This window comes from Malus sylvestris, chromosome 4 (assembly GCF_916048215.2).
Source record: "Malus sylvestris chromosome 4, drMalSylv7.2, whole genome shotgun sequence".
NCBI lineage: Eukaryota > Viridiplantae > Streptophyta > Magnoliopsida > Rosales > Rosaceae > Malus > Malus sylvestris.
The window spans coordinates 25,667,501-25,684,970 of NC_062263.1; the positions used below are offsets into that span (position 1 = coordinate 25,667,501).

The 17,470-nt window shown below is 37.9% G+C and overlaps 3 protein-coding genes across 4 annotated transcripts; 1 reads left to right on the forward strand and 2 right to left on the reverse strand.

Annotated features, from left to right (window-relative positions):
• Positions 1–648: 648 nt before the first annotated feature.
• Positions 649–4,288, forward strand: LOC126619906 (myosin-1-like). Of its 2 annotated transcripts, XM_050288342.1 has the most exons (12): positions 649–1,048; positions 1,193–1,234; positions 1,331–1,393; positions 1,509–1,571; positions 1,686–1,748; positions 1,900–1,962; positions 2,144–2,206; positions 2,319–2,381; positions 2,590–2,649; positions 2,918–3,055; positions 3,333–3,428; positions 3,578–4,288. In XM_050288342.1, the coding sequence occupies exons 1-12, from the start codon at positions 797–799 to the stop codon at positions 4,028–4,030; spliced, it is 1,419 nt and encodes a 472-aa protein (XP_050144299.1). In that variant the 5' UTR covers positions 649–796; the 3' UTR covers positions 4,031–4,288. The 2 variants fall into 2 exon arrangements, with proteins under 2 accessions (XP_050144299.1, XP_050144300.1); XM_050288343.1 differs by lacking the exon at positions 2,590–2,649.
• A 98-nt stretch (positions 4,289–4,386) lies between these two features.
• Positions 4,387–8,091, reverse strand: LOC126619897 (probable inactive receptor kinase At5g58300). The gene is made up of 3 exons (XM_050288327.1): positions 7,806–8,091; positions 5,546–6,882; positions 4,387–5,262 (listed from the first exon to the last, which is right to left on the reverse strand). Exons 2-3 carry the CDS (start codon positions 6,807–6,809, stop codon positions 4,607–4,609), a joined length of 1,920 nt encoding a protein of 639 aa, XP_050144284.1. The 5' UTR covers positions 6,810–6,882; positions 7,806–8,091; the 3' UTR covers positions 4,387–4,606.
• A 5,077-nt stretch (positions 8,092–13,168) lies between these two features.
• On the reverse strand, positions 13,169–16,790 carry LOC126619571 (flocculation protein FLO11-like). The gene is made up of 5 exons (XM_050287976.1): positions 16,259–16,790; positions 15,817–15,922; positions 15,131–15,251; positions 14,095–15,030; positions 13,169–13,800 (listed from the first exon to the last, which is right to left on the reverse strand). The coding sequence occupies exons 1-5, from the start codon at positions 16,437–16,439 to the stop codon at positions 13,390–13,392; spliced, it is 1,755 nt and encodes a 584-aa protein (XP_050143933.1). The 5' UTR covers positions 16,440–16,790; the 3' UTR covers positions 13,169–13,389.
• Between the last annotated feature and the right edge of the window lie 680 nt (positions 16,791–17,470).

Sequence of the window (17,470 nt, forward strand, 5' to 3'; positions counted from 1 at the left end):
AAACAGCTTTATGGAATTGTATTCCAATTCCGGACAGTTTTAGTAAACAACTTCAACATGAATCTGATTCTGATTCCACCTCATTTCAATTTCTCTTCAATTCAATTCATCATCAATTCAATTCCTCTCAATTTAATTATGGATTTATAAACGCACTATCAGTGTCGATTAAAATAATAAGAAAACGCAAAAAAAGTACCACAAATTAGAAAATTAAAGCAAGAAAGCCCTTCCTGGCATCCTCCCTAAGACCATCTCCAACCCTGGGCTAAAAGCCAAATTACCCCCCAAATTACCCCCCCAAACACTCTCCAACCCATGCTAAAATTTTAGGCTAAATGCCAAATGCTATTTCTGGGCCAAATACCCCCCAGCTTTCCCCCCGGGCTAAATGCGAAATGTTTATCGGAATTTAAATTTTTTTAGATTAAAATGTTCATAAAATTAATTTACAATAATCTACATATTTATTTTTAAAAAAAAAAATTGATTTAAGAAAAAAATTTTGGCTAATTTCATTCTTTAATAATTTCGGGCTAAAATTTTAGGGTAGAAGGGTTGGAGCAGAAAAGATGCTTCTGGGCTAAAAGCTAAATTTTCCGGGCTAAAAAATTTGGCTTTTAGTCCAAAGGTTGGAGATGGTCTAAAGACGAAACAAAATCCGATCGAGAAAAATCTCAGTGAAGGAAAAATCCAACGGCAACAAGTCGGATCCGGATTCGGGTCTGTCGGTACGATCCGATTTCATTCTCGGGTGGCGGCAGGGAAAGAGGCGGAGCATTTTGTGAGCCTAACAATGGAGGACGATAAGAAGAAGAAGAAGAGGAACAAGAAGAAGAAGAACAAGCAGGGCGAGGCCACCGACGATGTTCCTGTTGCCGGAAACGGAAAAGTGTCCCAGGCCGCAGGAGATGTTCATACCGATGATGCCCCCGCCGTCGGCGGTGGCCAAGTTTCAGAGGCCGGTGGCGGTGCTCGTTCCGATGCTGAGCTAGATGGAGATGGAGATGTGAATGGGAAGAGGCATGAGGGCAATGGCACGGAATCTGTAAGCTTCAGTTGCATTAATTTACTAGTCAGGATTAGCGATTGATAGTTATCTATTACGCATTTGAATTTGAATTGGATCAATCACCAGCTACATTGTGGTTTGTGAATTTATGTTATTTGAATTAGTTTTTATTTTGTGCAGAGATTATTAGCTGAATCTAAGAAAAATTGGCTCCAAAAAGAGGTTAGTGTGAACATTGATTACCTCACAACAGAATTTATATTCAATTGTGATGCGAAAGTTTTCGTCTTGAACATAAAATAACCCTAGTTTTTACAGGCTGCATTAGAAGAAACAATCAAACAATTGCAAATCGAAAAGGACGTATACATACAGAAAGAGGTAATATAATGTGAATTTCAACTTTGAGAGTAATATTGGACCAAATATTAGGGTACATTTATCGTAATTTACAGGATTTAAAGTTTAAACTTTTGATGTTATTTCATATTTTCAGGCTAAATTAGAGGATACTATTGAACGATTACGGAATGAGAAGGATTCGTGTATACAGAAAGAGGTAATAGATTAACTTTTGATTAAGATGTTGGACCGAGAGAGCCGTCAAAACCTTTTCTTGTCCAGTATGGTTCTTTTTTACCATTCCTTTTGGCTTTGTGTATGATTTATTCAGCCAACATTAGAAGATACAATAAAGCAATTGCGGGATGAAAAGGATTCACATATACAGAAAGAGGTAATGTCACCTAAATTTACTTGAGGTAATTAGCTGACAAAGAGTTAGTCCGTATATGTATTTACGATTGTGCTCTATCACACTTCATAGTGCAATTGTTTGCTTATTCTGCATGTATTTTCAAGACTGTTCTTAATCGGATGATATACAGGCTGGTCTACAGATGGAAAATGATCAATTACAGAGCGAAAAAGTTTTGTGGCTTCAGAAAGAGGTGATTTGAGTTGCATCATAGGGCTCTTTTAAACTACGTTCATCATTCAATGCAATTGCACCTCTACGTTTTTACTTCCACAGAGTGCACATAATCATGATTTTTTAGTGTTTGGTACAACATTATTATAAACAAGATTGCAAACTAGAGGAATTGGTCGTTAATGCTGTGTTTGTTGCAGGTTGGATTAGAGGAGAGAATTGGTCGGTTAGTAGATGAAAACGGCACTTTGCATTTGGAAAGGGTTAGAGCCGCTATTGTTTATTGTAACCCCGTAACTAATAATCAGTTGGCCTCCCTTGATTGCCTTCACTCCTGTTTTGCAAGTGTAAAACTTACCCTACATTGTTCTGCAGGCAAGCTTACACGAAAAGATTAAACATCTAGACGGAGATAGAGAGACTTGGATTCTAAAGGAGGTACTCAAATACTCTAATAACTCTTAACTGTAAATTGTAGATGAGGAATATTGGGCAATTCTTAGAATTTTGTGATGAATTCATTGTTATTTGCACCTGAAAAATACATCATCGTAGTTTCATCTTCTGAAACTCTTTTGTTACTTAATCTTTATTCTATCATTTTATATCAGAGACTTAGTTTGTCCTTATCATGTGGCTCTTACAGGATTCGTTTAAAGAAACAATAGCATCTCTGAATGATGATATTGCTAGATTACGAGCACAGGTATGTAGCTCAATTGACCCAACGAATCTGCTTGATGGATTCAATTAAATTGTTTTTTTGATCTACAAGGTGTCAGCATGCATAACTACTTGATTGAGTACGGATGAGTCTGGCTATTGCTTTGCTTTCTTAGATCCTGTATGGTAGGTTTGAATCGAGTCAGACTGTCTTCCTTGTTGCATGCTCATCCTAATTCCCATTCACAAGTAGTTCACATAACATCTTTATATTTTCTTCTGATATGGAAATTAAAACCAAAGCTGGGCAGGTATCGGAATTGGAGCAATCCAGGAATAATCTTGTACAAGAGAATCAACAGCTGATGGAAAACATTTCTAGTTTGCAGTTGCAAATTAAGAATCTTGAGAGTGTCTCCTCTACTCCATCATCAGACGACCTTGCAAAGGTTTGCTCCCATTTGCTTACCTGACGACGGAATTTTATGGGTAGCTTTATGTACAATTAGGGTACTAAGTTTGTGGGAGTGTTTTATGTTTCCCGGAGAATAAATTCTTACAATGGTGTTTGGAACTTTTATTAACTACTACGAGTGATAAATCTATCAGTTTTACTGAGATTTTTTTTTAAAATAAAAAATCTGACAAACGTCTCTTTTTCTATTATTGAAATCTTGACATACTATTTGTCAAAGGACGAAAATATATCTGACTCTGTTAATGTAGCATGCTTCGGAACGTGAGGAATTGAACTCTCAGGTTGAAGCAGCATGTTCACTGGTTGAGAAATTAGTTGCAGAAAATGCAGAGCTTGTTGAGAAGGTGAAAGGCTGCTTCCCTCCCGTGGTTTCTATAGGTGTAACGTGTACAGTCGTGTTATACATTGAGACACCTGTGATTAAGTTTTAGCTATTACTATAAGATTTTGATGGGCTGACCAGTTGTCTGATATATCTTTTACTCTATCCTAGGTGAATGAGTTGTATGGTGAACTTGACCGACGGAGCCCAACAGTTGAACTCACTTCAACAGCTTCAACGGCAGAGTCTAATACAGCAGTTGTTCCTCCTGAAACTGTCAGTGTCATCGATCCCAGATCCAATGAGGATATGTCAACATCAGACCAGAAGCTTGATTCCCCAAAAGATGTTCCAATCAAACAGGAGATGCATAGTAATGGTAACGTGGATTCTGAACATGCTGCTTTAGTTCCAGAGTTACCAGTATCTGATGAAATTAGTGAAATTGTGCAAATTCCGTTGGAAGAGAATGAAGTCGGGAACCTAGAGGTGTCTCTCGAGGATGACAAAAATGCTGCTGTGCCACTTATAGAAGCTCCCCTGATCGGTGCTCCTTTCCGGTTAATGTCATATGTTGCTAGATATGTTAGCGGTGCTGACTTGGTTAACAAGGGTTCTACTTGACTCTAGTTATTAGCTTTCTACCTTGTCATGAGCAGCGGCATAACTTCTCATATGTTTGTCGACGTTACCATTCTTTTAGAGGTCGGGCCCTTGTTTTGGCCATTTACATTGTTAAAGTATCAAAAAATGTAACTTCTGTTGAAGAAATACTTGTACGCTGTGGGATTTCAGGGCTTCGCTCCTCTTTTTATGGATCTTTACCCTGTTTTTCACAGCAGGTCTGCATGTTTTTGGCAGTAGAATTCTCATTTCAGTTGACGGAATTTCGTCAGTTAATAATCGCTTGCCATGATGATCCACGCCGGAGATGATTTATGAACTAGGGTTTAACACGTCGATCATGGAGAAACGGCAAATTTCGGAAACAAACTGTTACGCTCGTCTTCCTTAACGAACAATTTTCAGAACAAGCAAATCATGTTTACAATTAATAAGTACATCACTTAATCGTTTGGAACAATGTTAAAAAGGGCTAAGCTTTTACAAAGGAACACTACAAAGAATCACACAATTGCTGATATATGACAATTTTGAGAAGGATTCATCTCATTCGGGCGTGTGCTGATTTTCTGATGGTTACGGCAAGGCTGGCCCTTCCGGGGTGATTGGGGTCTCGATGTTTGAGTCCTTGGACTTGTTGTCATCTGATGATGGCCGGTTCTCAGAATCTGGTGGCCGGATTTCCTCGATCATCCTAACAACTTCCTCCATAGTAGGTCTCATGTCCGGCACCCTTGCCACGCAAGTCATTGCTATTTGAAGCATTTGTACCAACTCTTCTTCGATATTTTGATACTTCATTAGCTCCACGTCAAACACCTCGGCTGTCCATTCCTCTCGAACAACAGACTGGACCCACCTTGGAAGATCAACGACATCATCACGCCCTGATGATTGTACTGGTGCTTTGCCTGTCAGCATCTCAAGGAGCATAACACCAAAACTATAAACATCGGATTTTTGAAGGGACTTCTTAGTTTCGATCACCTCTGGAGCTCGGTAGCCCACGCTTCTGGAAGGGATAGTTGTGAGGTTCATGAGAAGAGCTAGGCCGAAATCAGAGATGCTGCCATAGAGGTCCTGGGTGAGGAGGACATTGGAGGACTTGATGTTGCCATGGATGAATTTCCCTCCACTTGCAGAATGGATGTGGGCAAGGCCCTTGGCACATCCGAGGGAGATCTTTAATCTGGTTACCCAGTCTGGTAGATGCTGTCCACTTTCCCTGTTTCCTGTAATATTGGATAAGCGCGAGAATTCATTTCTGAGGGAAAATTCATACGTTTATCTGCAAAGCGTATTATTACTACAGTTCCGAGAACAATTAGAGCAAAACTTCATGGTGTGAGAAGTAAGTTGCTAGTCTAAATGCAAAAGCTTTACAATAAACGTTGCATGTCCTCCATCAAAGTTTATTGTAAAGCTTCATTTGAGGATATTATACAAGTTTGCTTCAAAGATTAGTATCATACGAGAGAAGTAAAAAGAGAAAGAGCAAGATGAAAAGGGGCATACCATGTAATAATGCTGAGAAGCTACCAGATGGAATGTAGTCATAAACCAGGAGTTTCTCATCTTTGGAGTAATAATAAGCTCGAAGAGGAACAACGTTTGGGTGCTGACTAATCCTCCCTGCATTCTCCATTTGCTGTTCGAACTCTCTTTTCCCGACCACCACTTCTTTAATCCTTTTCACCACCACTGTCGTTCCCTCCTCCAGGATGGCCTTATAAGTAGTCCCATAACTCCCCTTTCCTAGAACCTCAGCTGAAGCTCTTAGTAAATCCTCAAGATCGAAATTGTAAGAGCAGCCTTCGAAGAAAACCAGCTTGTTCTTCTCTGCCTCTTGTACCCCACTTCCAAAGTCCTCCTTTGGCTGCTCGTTCCTTCCGCCTTTTGTTTTCACTACAGCACTGCCTTCGCTGTCTTTTTTCTTCAAACAGCATAGCACGATCACCAGAACTGAGAGAAACAACACTGCAAAACCCCCACTTGCAATGGCAATGATAGCTCCTATACTAAGTTTCTTCTTTGATACATTTTTTGGTTTCAAGGGGACTGTTGGTGGAAGATTGGGGGATGGAGACGGTGAGGGAGTGATCGAAGTACAATGGTTTAGTGGGGGCCCACATAACTCCAAGTTTCCTTCAAAGGAAGATGTGGGGAATTTTTGGAGGGTAGGAGGAATCGAACCATTTAGTTGGTTGTGGCTCAAATTCAAATGCATAAGCATTGTTGTGTTGATATCAGGTATAGATCCCGTTAAGGAATTGCTTTGGAGGTACAGTCCATTAAGACGCGTTAAATTTTGAACTGTGGCTGGAATGTTGCCGGTGAAGGAGTTGGACGACAAATCAAGAAAGGTGAGATTGGGAGGTAGAGAAGAGGGAATCTTACCTGTAAGATTATTGTTTTGAAGGTATATGTAGTGTAAAGAAGGAAGGGAGAAAATATCAGATGGCACATTCCCACTGAGGCGGTTAGACCGAAGGCTAAGGATCATGAGGGCATCGAGCTTGCCAAGAGTGTTTGCTGGAATTGGACCATACAGTCCAACACCTGGGAGTCGGACGGTGAGCACACGGGTGCCATCCAAGGTACAAGTGATGCCTGCCCAAGACTTGCAGACCGGGTTAGCAGGATCCCAGTTAACCTTTCGGCCATGAGGAACAGCAGAAATAAAGTCGAGAAGGGCTTGTTTGTCTGAATTGATGTCAGCTATAGTTCGGCAAAGGAAAAGGAAGAGAATTACTGCGCCACAAAATAAATGTGGCTTCATCTAGTATTGTTTGCTCAGAAATCCGTTAGCGATTCAGACTATGAGAGCACACTCAGCAATCTTTCTTCTTCCCCTGAAAAATACACAAAGGTTTCAGAATGGTGCTCTTAATGATTTCTACAGCTTGCAACTAGTGAACGATTGTGGCGAGTATTATCTTAAAAACAATTCCAAGAAATCAACTTCCACATCTTTCGATCAGTGCGAGCATATAGGAAATGGTAAAGACATATAATTTGTTTATACAGAGTTGAAATCGGGAGGGCCACATTTTCGGCCTACCACTCCTCCGAATATTTGTGTAAAACGTGTAAGTTCAAGACATGCAGAGCATCAAGAAAGCATTCAACTCAACATCATTTCAAAGACAAACTTACCAGTAAGAAATTTAACAAAAGAAGAGAAAACAAAAAGCGAAAGCATAAATCTTTTCTCGCTAAAGAGAAAGCAAAAGGCTTAAAGCATGCCAGACAGAATCCTGAAAGAATACCTTTTCAGCTTTTATAATTTTTGCTTAATGGAATACAGGATTTCAAGTTCAACCACCAAGTCCTTGATGAGAAATACGTGCAAAAAGAAACTGTGCAGAGGTCTAATTAAACTCATGTCATAACAATGAAACGAAAAGTTTCACATGCCGAAACTGAAACACACACAACAATTTTCTTCCAACATTAATTCATTCTGGAAATCGAATTTGGCTTCCTAAATTTTCTCACCAACCAAACAGAAAGAGCTGGAAAAAGTAAATCTGTGAAATTCTCGCCAATAGAGCTCAAATTGTCCTAATTTTCCACAATACTAACTTCCCGAAACCTAAAATTTGATTCTAGACGATTCCCTCGATTCCAAAACCCCAGCTTGACCAGAAAGACACCAAATTTAGCACTAAATTCTCCAAAAAAAAGCATAAAAATCAGCAATGGCAGCAGAAAGAGCTAAACAAATTAAAAAGAAAACCCCAGAAAAATTAAAGACTGGGAAAACAAGACTCACCATTGAAGCCGCAGCTGGAAATGTGGAGGCTTGGAGAAGTGAGAGAGTGAGAGAGAGAGAGTGTTTAATGTTCTTGATGGGTGAGCTTTAGCTGCATTCCTTCAAGAAGACGCAGGGAAAAAAGATTAAAAGATTAAAGGAGTGAAAAACAAGAAGGTGCGTTCTGACTTCTGAGATTCGCCAGCAATGTGTTTGTGTGTAGAGTGAAGAACGTTCCTCCTCAGCTGCAACTCTCGAAGTACGAAGGCCTCAACTGTCAAGTCTCAAGCAGTCACCCAATAAATGCACATTTCTCATTTCTTTGAATTATTTGCGTTTCACCCCTTATATTTACTAGAAAATTAATATAAAAAAAAAAACCCTCACAAAACCATTTTTTATTCAGAAACTTTTAAACAATTTTCTTTATCATTAAGATCACTTTATTTTATTATTAAATACATTTTTTTTTTAACTCAAAACCATCATGAAATTGATCCGGGTTTAAAATTTCTTCGATGCGATTGATATTTTCATAGAAATACCCAAAAAGTTAGAAAAAACATATGGAAATGGAGGTTAAGCCTAAACTTCACCTCATATCGGAGAAAATCTTATTAGACTAGAATCGATAGATATAGTCGATATTTCTGATATATCAGTTAAATATCAGAGAAACTCTTATATTTCGTCCAAACCAATGTTTGACAATCTTTAAGGTTTCATTTTAAATTTCCATCCAAAGCAACTAATATCGATATCGATATTTAATATATTCGTCTATATTTCCACAAATTTGCATATTAATATTTTAAAATTGAATTTGACTTTGCTTTTTGTCCTTATATTATAAAAAGTCCTTTATAATAATAAAGTTGTCTAATTTTTTTAATTAAAAAATTATGTTGTGAGGGACTTTTTATTAGTTCTTTCTTTAACTGAAAGTGATATATGTACTACGAGTGTATTGAAATCTTTAGAACTCGTTTGCAAAGGGTTTAACGCGATTTCCTAACAATTGAAAGTGTTTTTAAATATGTTTGATAGAAATAATTAAAGGTGTTTAAGGATTGGAGAAGTGGTTTCTAGAGAATGAAGGATTTTTAAGTGTTTTTCTAGAAAAAACTTGAAATCTTAATAAAAAGTTTGACGTATTTTTAACAAGAGCTTTTGTAATAAAAAATATTTGCAGTGTAAATTGTACAAAAAGGATACCAATAATTTCGAAGTACTTCTTGAAGAATCTCGAACACTTTTTAAGTGCTTTTAACAACCTATAAACATTCCTAATTGTTTTAATATACTTCCAAACATGACCCAAGTTAAGGCTTTTCTTTTAATTTTCTACAATTTTACGGTTCAATTCTAAAATAGGATTGAGAATGGAACAGTGAATAGTGAAATTTACTTTTGACTATTTTTTACAAAAATCCGAAAATTACGTCACCCCTGTCATGCAAAAGCAAAAGAAATGTCAACTATATTATTTTTTACTGGAATTCACGTGATGCAGCTCCTCCCAAATTCTAAAATGGATCCGAGGATTTATGGTCCGCAACGAGTTTAAATCTTCTGCATTTATTTTGTGTGTAATATTTCTTTAGTTTTTACAATTAATTGAAATGTGCTTATAAAGTTAATCTTTATTAAAATTAAACGTGTCGATCAATAATAAACGACACACATAAAATAGGTGCAGAAAATTTGAAGTCAGGTACAATAAGCCATACCTTATTGATTTTCTTTGTTGGCGATTTGCATGCACAACAGCAAACTCTACCCATAAATTTATTAAATTCAGAAGAAAAAAAATAGAATTATAAAGAGTGAATTTCACCCTGAAGAAGAAGAAGAAGAAAGGTGAATGGTCATTTGTTGAAAGCGATATACTTACTAAAAGTGCATTGAAATCTTTAAAACTCGTTTGCAAGGGTTTAAAGCGTTTTTTAACAATTAAAATGTTTTTAATCATGTTTGACAAAAAAAATTAAAAGTATTTAAGAATTGTAGAAGTGGTTTTTTGGAGAAGCAAGGACTTTCAATTGCTCTTGTAGAAAGAACTTCAAATCTTAACGAAAATTGTGATGTATTTCTAATAAAAATATTTTTAACAAAAGCGTTTATAATCAGAAATATTTGCTACAAACCAGACACAAATATTTTGAATTGCTTCTTAAAGAATTTCTATAATACTCTTTAAGTGCTTTTAACAACCCATAAACACTCCAAATTGTTTTAATACACTTCGAAGTTCCAAACATGACCCAAGTTAAAGCTTTTATTTATAGGAAAACTAATGAAAATAACTTGAAAATTTTGAGTTTTAACGATAAAGGTAAAATAAAGGGTAAAGTAAATAGTATCAGATTCACTTTTTAGAGTAAATATATGATTTTTCGTTAAAGTGAACAGTACCGGAAGTTTTTCATTAAAGTTTTCTTTTATTTATTTACAATTTTACTGTTCAACCCTAAAATATAGGATTGAGAGTGGAAGACAGTGGATACTGGATAGTGAAATTTACATTTGAATATTTATGACAAAGTCCAAAAATTACGTTACCCCTGTCATGAAAAATCTAATGAAATGTCAACTATTTTATTTTTATACAGGAATTCACGTGATGCAGCTCCTTCCAAATTCTAAAAAAGGATCCGAGGATGGATGGGTCTGGTGGCGAGTTCAAACATTCTGCACTTATTTTGTGTGTATAATTTTTTATAATTTTTATTATTGATAGACAGAGTATATAAACTTAACCTTTCTTATTTTGTTATTCAAAAACTTAACACGTGTTAATAAATGATAAACAACACAAAAAAAATTTGAAGTCGGTACAATAAGCCATACCTTATTAATTTTCTTTGTTGGCCATTTGCATGCACAACATCAAAATCTACCCATAAATTCATTAAATTCAGAAAGAAAGAAAAAAAGTGGAAATATAAAGAGTGAATTACACAGTAACTGGATCACTAGTTTTATTGCTAAAAAAGAGTTGGGGAAGTTCTTCATGCTGAGCTTTGGGCTTTGTGTTATGGGTTCAAAATAGCTAAAACTAAAAATTTCTATCATCTTATTGTGGAGGCTAATTCTGCTTTGGTGGTCTTTTTGATTCATGGTTTGCCTAGCCTTAATAATCATCCTCTATATAGTCTTGTCTCGGAGTGCAAAAGTTTGATCATAGAGAACTTGAGTTGTAATGTGCAACATGTTTGTAGAGAGTGTAATTTTGTAGCTGACGGGTTAGCCAAATTGGGTTTAAACATCAAGATGGAGTTTCAAGAGCTTGCGGAGCCTTCTCCTTGTTTAGTTCAAATTCTTTCAGATGACTGCTCTTGAGTCGCTCTAGCTAGATTAGTTGTTTCTTAGTATTTCTTTTTCTTCTTCCATGTTATCGAAAAAATATAAAATAAAAGAAGAAGAAGAAGAAGAAAGGTGAATGGTCATTGGCTGAAAGCAATAATTTGGTCAGCGACTTTGCCAAAGCCCATGTTATACGTGTCTTCATTACGTTTGTTTATGATCACCGGAACGTGTGAGTGAACGTATTTCAAACGTCAATGCACATTCACGATGTATTAACGGTTGATAATCACTTTCTCGTCACGAACATTTAAATTCCATATATGAAAGCATCCACCATAGCGTTGACTAATGGATGCAAGTAGAAAATTAGAAAATATAATATTTTGGCGTCGGTAAAGGTGGTTGTATGCGATATTATTATACACCAAACATATACAAATCATAGGTCCATACGTATTAAAAGAAACCAAACATGTTATTAAATTCTGGGTCATAAGCCACCAACCTAAAATACACTATTGCTTGAAAAGAGTTCAAATCTTCTACGCTTACTTTGTTTGTGACATTTATGTGGCAATTATCATTAATTGACGTGTATTCGTAAACTTAATTCTCCTTAACCTGTTGTCTATAAACTTAATACATATCAATCAAATATAAAATTAAAAGATCACACATAAAATGAGTGCAGAAGATTTGAACTCGCTTAAGAACAAATGAGAAAATGCAATGATTCATCCACAACCATAACTTATGGGAGCATGCACGTTATTATGAATCCAAAAATATTAAATAAAATTATATGCATGCTATTAATTACAAATTGACAAATGTGGGTTGAAAATGCCACAGACATGTGATATTCACGAAATTGTACCCCTTGTTCATGATTACTCTAAAATCTATTTAATACTGTTACAATGACATTTTTCGATTTCAAAAGAAAATAAATACAAACAACTCAGAGGCATATACCTATACATAGTTAGCGTGAGTTGGACTAGTCGCTCTGTGCATGCTTTCTTGGATTCAAGTTTGAATCGTCCTACTTATAAATTAGGGAGAAAATATTAATTCAACGGCAAGTTCGATGCAATTTTTTGAATCTTGAATTTTCTTTCAAGAAATAAATGACACAAAGAAAAGTCCTTTGCTGTGCTCTTGACTTCAGATCTGGTGGTGTATGAATATATGTTGGTAAATTCCAAAAAAAATAGTTGCTTTCATATTATCTAAAAAAATCTGGAAAAAGAAAAGATGTCCCCTCCTTTCTTTGGTACCGTGGACTGTTTCAGGGGTCCTCATCAGTACACTCATCAGCTGCTGCATCATACCTTCCCCCTTCCCTCTCTGGTTCTCGTTTGAGAGACGTACATTGAAGCGAAATACGTTAAATTCTAATAAACGAGAAATTCTTACGTATAATCGAAGCGAAAAATATTGTATTGTCCAAAACCTAGTTTTCACCCCAAAAAAAAAAAAAAAAAAAGGTCCAAACCGTAGTTGGATCTACTTAATCATCGGCTAACGCTTGTTCTGGACGGTTTCAATTGCGCTTTCTAGAGATTGTGCTAACTTCAAGTATTTTTTTTTTGAAACATTACTTTTAATAAAAATTTCAACGTGCTTCTAATTGAAATTTGAAACATGTATGCCGAACCGCTTATGAACAAAAGTACTTCTACATAGGCACTCGCTAAGCATCCCTTGAATTGGTTGGTCCAATATTCATCTTAATCAAGGTAAAAGAACTTTTTTTTTAAATGTTTTGGCCCATAAACCCAAATGGGCCTCTAAACAAACCCACAATTCTGAATCTTCTTGGGCTTTTAATTCAACTCAAATTTCAGTCTCCATTTCTTGGCCCACTTAAGTTCCTAGTAATGGCGACAGACGTGGATTAAGTAAATTGGCTAGAACAGTGTGTCGTCTCCTTTCATCAGGTTCGAATCCCCTCACCGTAACTAAAGTAGGAAAAAAAAGTTCCAACAATGGCATTGTCGATTAACTACGGCGCCTGAAAGACTTTCAATTCTCAAAGCTCTTTCGACAGACAGGTAAATGATGCATCACAATTCAAAGAATTCGAGAATTTAAATTTTTTGAGCAGCCAATTTAGGAGGCTAATTGCAAATACAGAAGACCAACACTAACAAAATGCATTGATTTCACTGCAAAAATACAAGGTACTTGGCTCTTCATTCTTCTGTTTTAAAGCGGATTCATCCCATATTAAGAAACCAGATAACTTAAAACAAAGAAGAAAAAAACAATAACATCACTTACTCACCAGGTGTTATAAGAGTCCAAAAGGTTCAGGCAGATGCTCGAATCCGTTATCGAAGATGGGTCCTTGATCAAGTTTATCATCCAAACTGTGCAGCCAGTTCGTGTTCTTCATGTCTTCTTTCAGCAATATCGCATCATAACGCGAGCTCTCGTAGATGTCCACTTCACTCAGTTTCGCAGAGTATCGTCTGCTGTCTGCCTCATTTCCGTTTTCTACATGCCTATTCACAATGTGTCCATTCTCTGAGATGAATCCGTTACTGTTGGTTTGGTGGCTTCCGTTAATGTGGGCGGATGCTGGCGTGCTCAACGCGCGTACAGACTGGGCCTTGGGAGCGGAAGTGGATGATCGAATGCTCTGAGGAAAGAGGGTGCTGCCTGAAAGTTGGCGAGTATTTCCTGATCCATTTCTTATATCCTACATCAGATGGTAGATCAACCATTAGAATCTATTACCTTGTTCCAAAATTTGTCTTACGAATTTGAAAAGAAGTTATTAAATCTTTTGCTACAATTAGTACAAACAGACTGGACAAATTACTGTTCTTTTTCTCACATGGTGTACGGCAGACTAAAGTTGTCATCTACGTTCATACCGCGATAGCAACCATTATACGAATTTAATACAATGATATGCATAACAAGACAATACGAAGAATATTTTCACAACCTGAAACTTCATTCATATGATGCCAAGGAAATAGATTTATACCATATGTCGGATAGCCATGTCAAGGGATTTCTTCGAGATAGACCTCCCAAACCCGGTGCTGTCTGCAGGTGGTGTTGAAGACCTCACAGGTTTCCGCATACCCATATCAGGGATATTGGTAGACTTCCGAGGAGGCTCGTGAACTTCAGGAAGGTGACCATTGGAATGTACACGTCCCCTGGAAGGGGTCTCTGTCAGTCTTCCCCTTGAGACAATGGGTGATGACTGTCTTCTTGGCACAATTGTGGCAGCTGGGGGTTCTGGCTTCCCCTTCATTGTGGAAGCAGTGCCTGGACGGGATCTACCAGCAGAAATTGGTCTGTCTGGTAATGTTGTTCTAAGGTTTGGCGGTGTGTCAAGAGGAAAATCAGGAGGTACAATTGGTTGTGGTGGGGGTCGGACATGTGGACTAGGGGAGCTTGGTCGGGATGAGGGAGCTGAACTGCGTCCATTTGACAGAACACCGCGACCAACTGAAGGTGAAGGACTCGATGCTGGAGACAAAGAAGGCAATGAACTCCGACGAGTGGGAGTAGATGGGCGAGAGTTTGGTCGAGAACTATGTGAAGAATTCAAGTTTGCAGGAATTTGTGGCCTGGAACTACTAGGAGTTGAGGGCCTTGATGAGCTTTGCACTGGCCGAGGTTTCTCGATGGAAGAGGTGGTTGAAACTGTACGGGCTCTAGAAGGAGTTGTGGACCGTGACAGCGTTGGGCGAGAGGTTGGAGTGGAAGGCCTTGCCGTAGCTGGAGAGCGGGTAATGGGGGATGACGGTCTAGTGTAAGAAGAAACCGAAGCTGAACTCGTGTTAAGGATGTTCGAGGATCTGTTGGAAGAATAGTTGTTGTATAGTGAGGCAGAGGTCGAAGAGCGAGTCACTGAACTGCTTCTAGCAGGTCTTGATGAATGGTTGCTCTCGGATTGCGAAACTGAAAGCTGCAAGAGAAATACAAATTAAGAAAATAATGAAGTACAACCCCCTAAAGCATAAAGTTTTCTTGCTCGACACGGATGAAGTCAACTGGCAAAGACATACCCTTGAAGGCTTAGCTGCAGAACTTGGTCTGCTTAAACTTTTTCGTGGAGGAGCCAAGGACGGTTGAGATTCACTTCCATCCGATGAAGGAAAAAGCGGAGTTTCAGGAGGAGTGAGAAGCCTGATGACACAAAAATGTAAAAAAAAATCAGTGAGACGTAATTTAATTACTATCAAATTTCATGGGGTAATAATTTAACAATTTAAACCAACAATATTTGACATCATACAGGTAACATTATACAAAACATTCAATCCAACTACTTCGCATCGATACGTATCCCTCCCCATGCTATATCTATCGTTTCCCCGGCGTGTCAGGTACGCGATACGGGGGTAAACCACCGTGTCCGTGCATCGTAGGTTCAAAGGAATCAAATCAAATCAATGTTGATTCTACAGTGATGCTTAACCAAGTATAACTAATAAGAGTCTGAGTGTTGATTCTGTATTAACATTTCAAGCAAGGAATCATTCTGAATCCGACATCTCCGCCGCGAAAAAATGATCGAATGCGAATTAAAATTAAATCTAACAAAATTTTACCTGGATCGTGATGCAGTTGAAGAGATGTACACAAACATATAAATCAGAAAAGGTTTGGTTCAACGCGAAAACGAGTAAAGATATCTTCTTTTATTCGAGCGATATTCTAATCTAATCTAATCTAACGGTTTTAGACTTACCAGTCGTAATCGTGCTTTCCGCCATCTGTAGATGACAACAGATCATCAATGCCAGTTCTTCCCACCTTGGCCGATCCGACTGACAGCCTCCCCAATTTCACAGAAACTGTTTGTGCAAAAAATCAAATCAATTAAAAGAAATTCCAAATTCAACTAAATTATCAAAATTAAATCTTCCAATCAAAACGCTGCCGTTTGATGGATTAACTACCAACGGCGCCGTTGAGCGGTTAGTCGTGAACAAAATCGAGAATCTATATCCTCAGGGACAAGATGCCGACAAATCCTATTGGTTCGTTGTCGGTTCAGGCAGTTATGATTCACTTAAATGACCGAACTGCCCTCCGCATCAACGACCGATTGTACACGTAACTGAATGAAACACGGAAGGACATTTCTGTCCAAAGAGAAAAACGGAAATAACTAGCACTATAAAACGTACCGTCGGAAGACTCGTCGGAGGAAGTTACAGAGAGAGTCCGGCGGCTCTTCGAGAAGAGATCCAAGCCGCCTTCATCGGAGTCCTTCGGCGCCAAGTTCAAGCTCTGACCTCGCCGGTGCTGCGATCCCATCGGAAAGTTCCTCCCTCCGGCCAGAGATTCCCTCACATTCCTGTTCATCATCGCTCCCCAATTCCTCTATGCCCCTCACACCATATCTCTCTGTTTCTTCAGCAAATTGTATGCAGTGGAGGAGCGAGAGAGAGTAAGAGAGCGAGAGTGAGATCTAATGGTGCATAGAGAGAGTGTCGTAGATGCAAAGAGAGACAGCATATCGAGCTTCTCTTTTGTTATCACGTTTACGTCATATGTGAGAGAGACAAAGAGAGAGGAGGAGGCTGGAGCTTTTCAGATCTGTCGAATTGCAACTGGAATTGCAACAGTGCAGTTAAAGATCCAAACTTCACTCTGAATTTTTTATTTTGGGGGTCATTGGAGCATTGGGTAATGGGAAGATGCTTCTTCTTCTACTACTTTTTTTGTGTCATTTTTCGGGGGGCCTTTTATTTTCTTTTATTTTCTCTTTTTAAAAATGTGAATAACGGTTATTAATTCAAGGTTATTCATTTATTTTGGAGTCGAAAAGATTTATAGAAACATTTTAACTTTTTTGATCACAGTTAAGCAGACTCACTAACTTAAAGCCTCCTATTAGGGATGGACAAAATACTCATGGGTTTAGATAACCGTGGTTACCCATCCATTTAAAGTTCACAGTTACGGTTATGGGTAACCGTTTATAAGAACAAATGGTTATGGGTACAACTGTTTATCTGTGAAATTTAAATAGGAGGTTATGGATATTACCCGCGATTATAACGGATATCCATTGATTATGGGTATTACCCGTGATTATAACGGGTATCCATTTACCCATTTAATTTAATATATGTAAAATTTAAAAAAAAAATCCTAAATTTTCAATCTCTTCGCCAGACTTAGAGTCTCAAACGCCCCATCCCCCTGCTCATCTCTCCCTCGCTGCCCTCTCTCTCATCTCCACTGCTCATCTATCTATCATCGCCGCCCTCTCTCTTATGCTAATTGGTGTATGTGTTCCTAAATGGGATACTAATTCAATTTATACATTTCTTTTGTAGACCTCTTTTGGTGACAATGAGTCGATGAGACTTTGTGATTGAACATTCTAAAGC